Raw genomic sequence first — 13,723 nt, 5'->3', positions numbered from 1 at the left:
TTAGTAGAAAATTAATGGAATTCAAAATTCAAAAAAAACACATGTTACAATGTATACATACCTGAGAAAAATGAGGAAATTTAGAGATTTATGTTTATAGTTTTGTATCACTTTGGTTGTGCTATTGATGTGGTGTGGAATTCATAGAAAAGTGGAATTCTTTTGGGGGAAGAATAAGCATTGCTTGGGTTGAAATATATTAAAAGGTTTAATGATATTTGTATGTATGTATGCATCTATACATCCATGTATATATTTATCTAATGCATTATTTGTACCATTACTGCAAATAATATCAGCATCCTAGATTTTCATTATCATTATTACAAAGAACACTACCATAATGTATTCTTGAGCACTTTAGATCAATTTTTTTAAAAAAAATCTATAAAGAAAAAATATACACCAGGGTTTCCACTCTGGAGTTACATTTTCAGTCTGATTTCCAGTTAACACATTTATCATCTGTGACTTGAGACAAATTATTTAAATTATTTTTCTCCATTTTCTTATTTGAAATATGGAACCATTTTACCTATATCATAGCATTTTGTCAGAATTAATGATATAATGTATGTAGATTTTTTAGCACTTTGCCTGAGATTTAATAAGGACACAATGAATGTTAGTCACTGTTACTATTATTGCTAATAGTATCATTCTACCCATAATCATTATAACATTATTAGTCTGCAGTTTGCAAAGTAAATTCATATCCTTTATCTGTTTACTCTTAAAAATAGCCCTGGGCTGTAATATTCTTATTTGTTAACTGAGGCTCAGAGTTTAGGATCTTCCCAAGAGTACATGGCCACATAGTGGTAGAGCCTGGGCATAAGCCTAGGTCCTGCTTCAAATCCACTTGTCTTCCCGCTTCACCATTTTGTCCCCAAAGGAAGGTGCCTTACCGCGGAGGAAACACTAACCGTGAGGAATCAGATAATTACCTCACCACACTTCAAACGAAACTGAAAATTCATTAATCTTAATGAAAAATTTGAAACTTTGTGTTTGTTGAGATTAGTTTCCATTAATATGTCCCCATGAAGAAGTTCAGAATCTAATCATTTTGATAAGGCCCCTGGAAACTGATTAGTAAGGAAGCCCTTTATAGCAATTACTGTAGGGAATTCTGTTTGCAGCGAAGAGTTTTGTAACAAGATCCAGAGAGACACTTTCATCATCAACACTTCAGCAAACTCTGACTGCAGCTTCTCTTCACTCAATGACCAGCAATTATTTAATTAAAAGGAACAGATGAGTAATGGTAGCTCCAGAAAAATAGCATTTAAATTTTTTTTTTCCCCCATATACACTTAACGTTTGCGGCCTAACTAGAAAAAGACTCTTTAACCTAACTCATTTTGTATTACATAATGTGGGTAGGCAATGGGCATTTGGGAACTTCCAAATTATGTGGTGAGATATTGCATATTATTCTGTGCCAAATAATTTAGAAATGTAATCACTGATTAAAGTTCTTCAAATTTTGTGGCAAACTAGCATTTCTATCACAATTAAATGTTTTTGACCTATACTATGACTAGAAAACTATCCTAGAATGCACTAAGGCTGACTTAAAGGATGTTCAATAATTCCCTGAACAAAGAAATTCAAAATAATCAGCAGTTAAATTAAAGGTTTACTCTCACAGAGACAGAATGTAAATATTAAATGTGAAATATGAATGCTAGAAATGCAAGATGACATATTTCATGTCTACAATATTTGGATGGGAGTGATGGTCTGTACACTGCAATAATTGGCGAAGTCTTACCCACAGCCTGTCAAATAAACGGTTAAGAGATTGACATATTCTCTGTCTCTTACCTGAAAAATTTTTGTGACATTGGGTACCTATTCCTTCCTTTATTGAAACTTATTTTCCTCATGTGCAAATAGAAAATGGAAAAACAAATTATAGATTTAGTATTAAAACTTGCAATCAGGGGGTGTTTTCATTGTCAAATGACAATAAAAACACTTAGTATAGTGTCAGTCTTATTATACATATATACATACACACACACATACACACACTGGTTCCCTCTAGCAAATATAGTTTTATTTTCAATAGTGCACATGTATTTTCAGACAAAAGGATAGTCACCGTTGGGAAAAAAGACATTTCCCATATTTTCTGGATGATATAATGGTTAACCTAAAAGATCCAAGATGAGCGAATATAAAAATTATTACACTTAATAAAATTGTATTAACATGGCCAGTTATAAAATACGTATGTCAAAAATACAGTGGTCTAACCATGCATCACTCTCAGGCACAATAATACTATTGGCCATAATAAAGTACACAAGAGTTGAGAATTTTTATAGAACATAGGACAGATATGAAGACACTTAGAAAGTTTACTGAGGGGCATTTAAAAATTCATAAATGATGAAAAAGCATAACACATTTCACAGAGGAATATACCCAATATTTTAAAGATGTTAATTCTACCCCAAAGTTAATTTATAAATATGATACAATGACAAAAGTATAATAAATTAACAATGAGGGTTTTCTTTTGGAAAATAATGGAAAGATTCTAAAATTGTATATATATAATTTATATTTTACATATTTCATAATTATTTTTCATTATATTATAATTATGGTACATCTTAAAATTAACTTGAGAAAATAATAGACAATTCTTAGTATAATTCTAATTTTTTGTTGTGGTAAGTATGTATATTACAAAACATTTGATATTTCAACTTTTTTACATGTACAGTTCAGTGACATTAATTACATTCGTCATGTCACACAACCATCATCACTATCCATTTCCATATTTTTCTGTCACCCTTAACAGAAAGTTAAATGTTACCTTAAGAAATACAATGAACAATATTAAGCTATTTTCATGTTTAAAATAACCTTAACAATGTTATTAAAGCTGAAAAAAAAAGAAAAATCTCCATTAATGAAATGTGATAGAAATCAGGAAAAAAAAAAAAAAAACTCAGGTTAGTAGGAGTATTTGAAATCATTTCATTATTGCCTTGTTAACACATACTTGTATTCATATATCAACAAAAGGACACTAGGCTCCATTTTAAGCCATCTTTTCATGTTATAGGTTTCACAGAATCACAAAATTTTTCTTCATGTCTGATCACAGTTTGAGATCTATTTACCTCACCATGCATTAGTGTCTCCCATCTCCACAAGAATGTATGCCGTCAGAACAGGGACCCTATCTGAATTTGTGCACTATTGGGTCCCAGGCACATATCATACTGTTTGGCATATAGTAAGAGCTCAATATTTTGAATAAATGAGAAATAAATGCATTAATCATTGAACAAGGTTCTGGCAATCAATCAATCATACAGGGAAAAATTAAGGTAACCTTGTAGAATCCTTAATTTATTCCATACCCTAAAATATAGATTTATTAAAGAGTTAAATATAAAAATTAAATAAGTAAACAAATAAATAAAACATTCTAGATGGGTATTTGCATAATGTTCTGGGTGGATAAAGTCAGAAGAAAGTCTGTCTTAGAAGCAAGAATGAATACGTTAATAGATGTATTTACATTCATTTAAAAAAATACACTTCTAATTTTTCAAAACATAATAAAATTTTGAGGAGTATATTAAAATGTCAAGATGATTTGCAATATATGACAGCATATTGACATCTTTTAAAATAAAATAGCTGTATAAATCAATAAATAAAACTGAAACAAATGAATGAAAAGACACCAAAAAGCATGAAAAATTTAAAAGAAATGTGAATGAGCAATAAATATACAAAAATATCAACTATATTAATGATCACAGAAATATAGATAAAAGAGAAAATACGCCATTTTTAAATAATCAGCTGGAAAAATAAAAATTATATATACAGATATATTTCTCTTTTTTGGTACAGAAAAAAATGGATACTTTTACAGCATTGGTGGGTGTCAAATTCCCAAAAACTCTGTGAGAGATCAACTTATTGTTCAACAGTTATTTATTGAGCCTTTAGTTTGTGTCCTGCACTATAGACAAAGCAGTAAAAAAGAGACCAAAACCCTTGCCCACATAATAAACAGTAGAGGGAACAAAAAAGCTAAGTGAAAATATTATGTAGTCATAAACAATTTGAAGGAAAAAGTAAATTAGGTAAGGGAGATAGCATTTGTAGTAATTAATGCGTATATAGCAGTTGTGACATTCTGGCACTATTCTAGCTCTTTACACTAACTCATTTAATCCTAAGAACAGCACTCGAGGCAGTTACTATTACTATTTCTATTTTAAAGATGGTGAAAACAAGACACAGAGCTGTTGTGTGTCTGGACCAAGTTCTCATTGCACAAAATGTCAGATCAGAATCTGGACTCTGACAATCGGATTGCAGTGTTTTTACTTTCACCACCACGAAAGTGTCGGGGGTAAAGGAGCAAACCATGGAGATATGTGAGGAAAGACCACTCCAGATAGACGAAGCCAGTACAAATACCTAAGATCAGCTGGCCAGTATGAGTAGAAGGATGGGTGAGGGGAGGGAGGTTAAGTTGGATGAGAGCAGAAAGTAAACAGGAACAGATCACATTGGGCCTTACAGGCCATTGTAAAGGACTTTGGATTTTTCTCTGGGTGAAATGGGCAATGGGCAAGCATTGCAGAATTCTGTTCAGAGAAGGAAGATCACCAAACTTACTCATAAAAAGCATTACTGTGGATACTGTGTTAAAAATCATTTGTAGTGGGAAAGGATGAAAACGAAGAACTTAGTTATAAAGTTATTTACATTGAAAAAGATGGTAGATAAGACTACAAGGCAGTAGGGTAGTTGGTTAAAAAAAAAAAAAAGCTAGATGAGGATATATTGAAGATAGCATCAATCAGTGTTCCTAACGGATTGAAAGGTAGAATATGAGGAAAAGGAATAGAGTGTCATCCTAAGGAATTTAACTGGAACAGACTGAGTTGCCATTGACCGAGCTAAATAGAATGAGAAGGCAGCAAGTTTCAGGTGGGAAGGGACAGGATGTCAGCAACTCAATTTTAGACACTAAAATTTGAGACACTTAGTCCACATCCAAATAAAGATGACAACAAGGATGTTGCATATGGAAGTCTAGAGTTCAAAGGAGTGTTCTGGGTTGAGGACACACATTGGGAGATACTGGCATATAAAAATTTTTTTTTTTTAATAGATACTGTTAAAAGCTAAAAGACAGAATAAAATTACAATGAAAAGGAAGATGCGTAAAAAAAAAAAAAAATTGAGCCAGCAGTTCCCCAACATTTAGAGGTGAAGGCAATAAGGAAGAGACAGCAATGGAGACTGAGAAGGAACAACCAGAGAAGTAGGGGGAAGGAATGCAAGTGAAGAAAGTTAATCAAGAAATAAGTAACTTTTGCAAGTATTGCTGATAGTTCAATTAACATGATGATGGAGAATTGATCATCAGTTTATTTCACTGAACCCTCTCTTCACTTATTGACATAGCTAAGTTCCAAAGACGAGGTTGTTGGGCAAAAATTGACATTACGTGAAAACGGAGGATGACCATATCAGATCACAAAATATTATGTGGGACACATATATCCCACTGGACCCAACAGGCAGAAAATGTAAATGAGTGCTGTAAGTCCCACTGGTCACAAAAGGGTGACTGCCAAATGTGTACTGTTAATGAGCAAAACAGACAGTACATTTTTTACTGTCGTCTTAAAAGGGAACTGTCAGGTAATGAAATAGTTGATAAGTGAGGAGTAGGTGAATAATATGGGGGTAAAAGACTTCTGGAATGATCCAAGAGAAATCAGAGGAGATAAAGTGGAGATAACATGTAAAGACAGCTTTTTCAAGGAGTATTGTCAGAAAAAGGTAATTAAGCAGTAAACAAAAAGTTTTAAAGTAGTCATATCCTTTTATTCAACATTTCTATTTTTTTAGGATTTTACTCTAAAAATACCAGGTCATCTAAACAAATCATGAATAAGAAAATTTATCATAGTATTATTATTCTACTAATTAGAAAAAAAAATCACATAATATCAAAATATGGACTGCTTATCCATATATGTTTAGGAGAGACTATTAAATAGTATGTTAAACCCTGATACATTGTTGGTGAAAAATGAAGATCATATTCATTAAATTGTTCTATGCTCTATGATCCCAAGTCTAATAAAATATATGAAAAAAAGACAAATTATATACAATCTTAAAGAACAGTTATCTCTAGTGAGTGATTTGTACATAAAAAATTTTTTTTTGATTTGTACATATTTTATATAATTTTCTTTGTACCAAATGTTATAAATCATCATACATATAGTTTATTTATTTTCTGGAAATATATTCATACACAGATATGTATATATGTGTGTATATAAATAATTTTTTCTTTTTTTTACAAAAGAGAATAGAAAAAAATGCTATGTGCCTGTCAAGGTACCTATAGACAGAAGCTGGTTAGTTTTATTGAATCATTTTAGTCAACCAAAAAATAGTTTTAAATATTACTTAATTGTAAATTAATAAGAAAGGGATGGCTTATTCAATCAATAATAAGTGATGGCTTATTCAATCAATAATAGAGGGGTAAATAGCTATTTGGGCAAATGTCTAATCACATGTTTGCCTCAGGTCATACAACAGATTAATGTCCTGATTTTATAAAGGTACATCCTAATAGAGCTTGTAGTTTATAAGAAAAATAAACTGTAAACCCTATTAGGATGTAGCTAAAAAATTTGTTATTGTATTAATTGACACATTTAGAAAATAAAATATAAGTAGGTTTGTCCGCCTAGAAACTTAAAACTTATGCATAAAGCGACTCTTGTAGGAGATGGTAGAATCAGGGTTTCAAAATGATACATTCCGTTTGACTCCCTGCTAGGAATTTACATTTCCACCCCAGATATACTGAATCAGAATCTACATTTTAACAAGATCCCCAGGTCTTGTATACACGTATACGTAAGGAGCACCTGGGGGTCTCGTTAAAATGTAGATTCTGATTCAGTATATTTTGCTTGGATAGGCAAATTCTCAGCAGGTGGTAAGCCCGAATGAACTGATTTGAAGCCCTAGATAAAACAAATGATTAAGTCATTTGTTTTATCTCTCATTAAGATGCTCACAGTGAAGGGAAAGGATGAATGTAAACAAGATATGCAGTACCTTAGTACATTAGAAGTGGTCGTGACATCTAAATTGTTTGCCCTTTTTTTTTTCTTTTTGCTTCATTTTGTTTATACAAATAGGATTGTACACATATTTAAAAAAAAGACTAGTGGCTCCACGGGGAGGCATTGTAATTCAGATATTGCCTCATGCTACTTTTGTCTTTACAGGATAATCATTTACTGATTAGACCTTTCCAATCACAGCTGGGCCTTGGAGCGTCAATGACCCTGGGGCAATCATGTCTGGGGAACATCGAGAATTAATTCTGAAAAGAATAGATAATTCACCACATAAAGGCATATATCACCCATACACATACTCTCACTACCTGAGAGTCATTTGAAAGGAGACCTCTTTGGAAATATTCAAGGGAAGATTTCTTCTAAAATCAGGTAGGTTGACAGGCTCAATCAGTCATTCACAATAGCCCCCCAAACCATCCATGATTTTAACCCATCAAAGATCAAACAGATTACTTTGTCCAGCTCTCTTCCAACTCAATGAGGTTGATGTCTATAAATGGGACTAAATAACCTTCCTAAGATTTGTACTTCCTTCAAAAGGAGAAAATATTTTTTGTCTGTTGATAAAACTCAGATGTCAATTCCTATGGAAAAATAACATTTGTGTGTATGAGTTGCCTTTCTTTGAGGAGAAAATTTTGATAATTTAAGAGAAAATAGATATCAAGGAGACAGGTGAAATTAGTGCTCAAAAATGGGAGATGGTCTTTCAAAAACTTGAAATAAAGGAGGGTATGAGGGTTTTGCTTTTTTTTTTCTATCATCAATGTAAAGAGAAGAAAATGAGTCTGAGTCCAGTGTATGTGCAAAGAAAAGTAACTCAATACCAAAAAGCTCCCACTAATTATCTCTGAACTTCCAAAGTGATATTTGTCATGGAAGCTGCTGTAGGATCAAAGTCAATACATCTCCATGTCTAAAGGTAGACAGATGCTAGTCAAATCAACATGCTCTTACTTGCTCTGTTATTTTCACACCCAGAATGGTGAGCTCTAAGAGCTGTGTTAAGACATTCTAGAAGACAAGTCAGTTCAACAGCTACATTCTAACACATCACTTACACAGTGGGTGTTGGCTCCATCAAGAAGAAAATAAATATTGGTGGGAGGGGAGAAGAAATGTTTTCTTGTTAGGTTTCCTGTGCGTATGGTATGTATTTTTATGTATGAATGTGTGTGTGTATATGTCTGTGTGTGTTTGTATTTTTTCGTTTGTTCAAGAATCCATTAGTTATCAGTTATAGTGTTAAGCCTGGCTTAATAGAGGACAAAAAGAACATCAAAAAGACAGATTATTTGACCATAAACACTGAACTTAAAAAAAAAAAAGAACAGTTTCTTCTCAGTGCTTAATACATATTGGGAGGAAACATGGATTGGTCTTCCTATTTTATATACTGTGTAACTGTGTAATTTGATATGGTGAGAATATCTTATCAATTTACTCCCAAAATAAAGTTAGCTTCCTAACCTTCAGAGGTGGAAAGGGGAATAGAACTCCCAATATCCTCACCACGCATGTTGTGAAAACCATATGCACGTTATATACATAAGACTGAGATAAATTAATTCTCATGGTTGAGATAGGAATGGGAGGGCACTAAGAGACAAGATCTGAGGGGGCTCCATGAACAAAGAGGCAACTGGTGGAAGACATGTCTTTTTACTTTCTATAAACCCAGAGTCCAAAGAAATTACTTTTATCACCCACAGAAACACTGCTCTTATGTTGTGGCTCTAGCTCTTTTCCCTGCATTCTCCTTTACAAGACCTAGATGGCAGATTGAACAACTTGGACTCTTAAGCAAAAACCGAAAATCTATACTGATATATTCACAACTGTGGGCATAAAGGTTATTGCTTTAATAATAACTTTCCAAAGTCATAAGATAGGAATGTTACTTCCTAAAAATGAATTGTTCTTTTTTCCATAAAAGAGGTTTTAAAAGCAGGAATTTAGGCAGTTGTTTTCATTGAAAATTAATCACAGATTTCTAATTTCTAATTACAAATTTTGAATTTTTATAATAATTCAAATGGAGAGCCATGGCTTATTTAGAGAAGTACGCCTTTTAATATATATGCATATATATAATATTCTAGCCCTGCTGACAATTTTATACTTTTAATTTTAGAAAGCAACATTTGGAAATAAATTAGCCACATACAAATTCAAAATGCACCTGAATATACAGGTAGAAATATTTAACTACTCCCTTTGTTTTCCCCCTTGAGTATCTTGCTTAAGTTTTCATTTAGTGTAATGCATTTAAAAAAAAATGGAAAAACAAATTATTCAAAAACTATAACAAATTAGTGATTAAGGTTCTGCTCTACTGCGGGGAAAATAAGACAGTTCAAAACAAGGAACTTTGTCCTGTTTCAGTATAACTTAAAACTACCTGAATTTTAAAAAGTAAATATTCTTTGTTCTTGTTAGGTGCTGTTGAGTCTATTCTGACTCATAGTGACCCCTGTGAATGAAACACTGCCTGGTACTTTACAAACATATAAAGCTTTTTTTTTAAACTTTACTATGTAGCCTTTGATTTCTTTCCTTTCTTTTTTTTTTTTTCTATTAGGACTTTAATTTTGTTTTTGTACGTATATAAATAGACAGGATGTACAGTTTGAAATGGACTGTGTTCGTGTGTTCTGTTATCCTATATCAGTGAACAATGTCGTTTCAAAAGCCAAAGAAAGGCACAAGATATGGCATCAGATCACAATTTCTGGTCCCAGTAATTCCTCTCTTGCCGCATCTTCTTCTTCTCCCCCAATCCCAGCAGACGAAAGACTGGAAAAAATGGCTGAAGGGAATAGCACCAGGGTGACCGAATTCATTCTTTTGGGTTTTTCAGTTCACAGAGAGATCGAAATTATTCTCTTTCTGCTCATCTTAGTGGTGTACACTCTAACTTTGGTAGGGAACTTTGGAATGATTTCATTAATCTGGTTGGATTCTCGACTTCACACACCTATGTACTTTTTTCTTAGTAATCTGGCCTTTGTGGACTTTTGCTACTCCTCATCAATAGCCCCCAAATTCCTGGAGACTCTTTTGACCAACCACAGATCTATATCTTTCTATGTGTGTGCAACACAACTGGGATTTTTCCTGAACTTCTTGATTTCAGAGATGTTCCTCCTTGCTGTCATGGCTTATGACCGCTATGTGGCCATCTGCAATCCTCTTCTCTACATGGTAGTCATGTCCCAAAAGGTGTGTATGCAGCTGGTATTGGCTCCCTACTTATACAGCTTTTCTGTTGCTTTGCTCCACACAGTAGTTACTTTCCAACTGATTTATTGTGGCCCCAATATCATCAATCACTTCTATTGTGATGATGTCCCATTAATGGCCCTTGCCTGCTCAGACACCAGCCTCAAAGAGATTCTGATTTTCATCTTCGCTGGATTCAACACGATCAGCTCTTTGACTACTGTCCTTATTTCTTACTTGTACATTGTGGCTGCCATCCTGAGAATCCAGTCCACAGAAGGAAGGTGCAAAGCGTTCTCAACTTGTGCCTCTCATCTCACCGCAGTGACTATATTCTACGGGACTCTGATTTTCATGTATCTGCAGCCAAAATCAAATCATTCCCTTGACACAGACAAAATGGCTTCTGTTTTCTACACAATAGTCATTCCTATGCTGAACCCCATGATCTACAGCTTGAGGAACCAAGAGGTAAAGAATGCCCTGTGGAAAGCCATTGAAAAATGTTATGTCTTGTCTCTAACAAATTTAAAAAGATAATTTCCTTACTTGGAACAATACCACATACAAATGTATTGTTTTTTATAAATATTTTGTTGAAGTAAATTTGTTTTTTTTCCCCCTTAATGAGTAAAATTCCTTTGTACTAAGTTCTATTTTCCATGCAACCTGTAATAAAATGTTATGTATAAGGGAGTAGAATTAAGGCTTTTAACAAATTAATACTGGTTCCATATGGGACCTTGATATATATGACCTGTATTCTTATGCCATCGATACAAGATTCAAGGGCCCTTCATAAGTTTTTTTTTTTTTTTCTATTTATTATTTAATGAAGGATCTGAGGGAGCAATGAAGTTGATGAAGTGAATTTCTTGTCCACACCTATGGCGTATTTCCTGCAATAGTCTGCTCCTTAGCTGTACCTGACTGCTAATTATCATTCTTTGCTCTGCCTCTGACCACTAACAGGCCTGCTACTGGTCACTCCCTGAAATTACATGATTACCACGTCCTTTGGAAAGATGTTATTTCTACTACACAGGTCTCATATCAGGATTAGATTTTGAAAGACCAGGCACCCTTTTGGTATCCTAACACAATCAAGAATGTATACCTATTTCTAGATTTCCTAAACAATGCTATCGGTTCCAAAGGTTTTTGGAGGTTTGAGAATATGAGGAAAATATAGTAGAGTTGGAGGAATGAAGATCTGGCTTAAAACCAAGTGATAAATATGGTGGCTTTCTGATTCCAAGAATATAGCTCTATGTTGGGGTTACTATGGATTCCCTGCTTGGCAAAAATGGTTAACATGCACGTCTGTTAACTGCAAGGTTGGATGTTTGAGTTCACCTAGAGACAACTGGTCCGTCCAGATAACATGTCCAAAGTGCATGATTCGAAGCCTTGCCATCCTTGCTTCCAAGAAGCACTCTGTATTTCTTCCAAGACAGATTTGTTCATTCTTCTGGCTGTCTGTCTAAGTCATCTAGTGCTGCTATAACAGAAATACCAGAAGTAGATGGCTTTAACAAAGAGAAAGGAAGGACCAAGCACTCTGCTTCTTAAAAAAAAAAAAAAAAAATCAAGCATTAAAAACACTATGCAGCATAGTTCTACTCTAACACACATTGAATTGCCATGAGTTGGAATCAACTCAACAGTAACTGGTTTGGAGAGTTACTATAAAACAACATCATACAAAACCAATTTAACCTTTGAAATATAATGGAATAGACTTGCTTCTTCATTCATTCAAATGTTCAGTGTTTATCATGTGCTTGATATTGTGTGACATCACTGCAGAATAAAAGCAAACATGCCCCCTCCCCAATAGTGCTGCAGGATTGGTAGAGGAGGCAGCTGTCAATCAACTAATCATTATATATATATATATATATATATATATATATATATATATATATATATTTAATTTCAAAACAAATTAGTGAGGTTCAGACGTAATTAAGATCTCAGAGAAGAGTGATTAAACACTTAATGTGCTGCCAAGTCCAACAGTACAGTGGCCTGAGCCACTAGTCCCAAAGTACCTGTAGAGTCCTGCAAGTGAGTGAGAATTGCATGAGGCCCCGAGGAGAACAGGGGCACAAGTGAGACAAGACAATGCTATTTTTTTTTTTCTCACTGCAGCACTTTTTTTTTTAATAATTTTTATTGAGCTCTAAGTGAACGTTTACAAATCAAGTCAGTCTGTCACATATAAGCTTATATACACCTGACTCCATACTCGCACTTACTCTCCCCCTAATGATTTAGCCCTTCCAGTCTCTCCTTCTGTGACAATTTTGCCAGTTTCTAACCTTCTCTACCCTCGCATCTCCCCTCCAGACAGGAGATGCCAACACAGTCTCAAGTGTCCACCTGATACAAGTAGCTCACTCTTCATCAGCATCTGTCTCCAACCCATTGTCCAGTCCCTTCCATGTCTGATAAGTTGTCTTCGGGAATGGTTCCTGTCCTGGGCCAACAGAAGGTTTGGGGACCATGACTGCAGGGATTCCTCTAGTCTTAGTCAGACCATTAAGTCTGGTCTTTTTATGAGAATTTGGGGTCTGCATCCCACTGATCTCCTGCCCCCTCAGGGGTTCTCTGTTGTGCTCCCTGTCAGGGCAGTCATCGGTTGTGGCTGGGCACCAACTAGTTCTTCTGGTCTCAGGATGATGTAAGTCTCTGGTTCCTGTGGCCCTCTCTGTCTCTTGGGTTCATAGTTATCGTGTGACCTTGGTGTTCATTCTCCTTTGATCCAGGTGGGTTGAGACCAATTGATGCATCTTAGATGGCCGCTTGTTAGCATTTAAGACCCCAGACGCCACATTTCAAAGTGGGATGCAGAATGTTTTCATAATAGAATTATTTTGCCAATTGACTTAGAAGTCTCCTTAAGCCATAGTCCCCAAACCCCCGCCGTTGCTTCGCTGACCTTTGAAGCATTCATTTTATCCCGGAAACTTCTTTGCTTTTGGTCCAGTCCATTGGAGCTGACCTTCTGTGTATTGAGTAAGACAATGCTAATTTGGAAGAGATTAAAAACAATAGGAGACAAACTATGACCCCTTATTCCCTTTGCGAAGCTCACCAGACTCTAGTGAAATATCACCTCTGCCTCACTAGTCTCTCAGTATGTCATTGTGTACCTGTGTTGGCTTAGTCACAAAGTGTAATGTTTGCTCTGGGATACTCACTGGGAGGAATGAATTTATATTCTACAATTCATCGCTCTTAGAGTCTAACACAATCTCTGTAACCATTCCAAGTGATGGTAGAAGGGTGGTTCACTTAGTGACCAAAGAAAATGTGTA

At 34.6% G+C, this 13,723-nt stretch overlaps 1 protein-coding gene across 1 annotated transcript; it reads left to right on the top strand.

The window, feature by feature from the left end:
• Nucleotides 1-9,983: 9,983 nt before the first annotated feature.
• LOC126080735 (olfactory receptor 1038-like) lies at nucleotides 9,984-10,940 on the top strand. Its single transcript, XM_049891914.1, has one exon. It carries the CDS (start codon nucleotides 9,984-9,986, stop codon nucleotides 10,938-10,940), a length of 957 nt encoding a protein of 318 aa, XP_049747871.1.
• Nucleotides 10,941-13,723: the final 2,783 nt, after the last annotated feature.

The sequence above is a fragment of the Elephas maximus genome, chromosome 7, assembly GCF_024166365.1.
Source record: "Elephas maximus indicus isolate mEleMax1 chromosome 7, mEleMax1 primary haplotype, whole genome shotgun sequence".
Lineage (NCBI taxonomy): Eukaryota > Metazoa > Chordata > Mammalia > Proboscidea > Elephantidae > Elephas > Elephas maximus.
The sequence above is the reverse complement of the archived record's forward strand: the minus strand, read 5'-3'. Positions and strand labels throughout refer to the sequence as shown.

What these genes read in the sequence shown, in the direction of transcription:
- LOC126080735 (XM_049891914.1), top strand. Translation starts at nt 9,984, where the DNA reads ATGGCTGAAGGGAATAGCACCAGGGTGACCGAATTCATTCTTTTGGGT.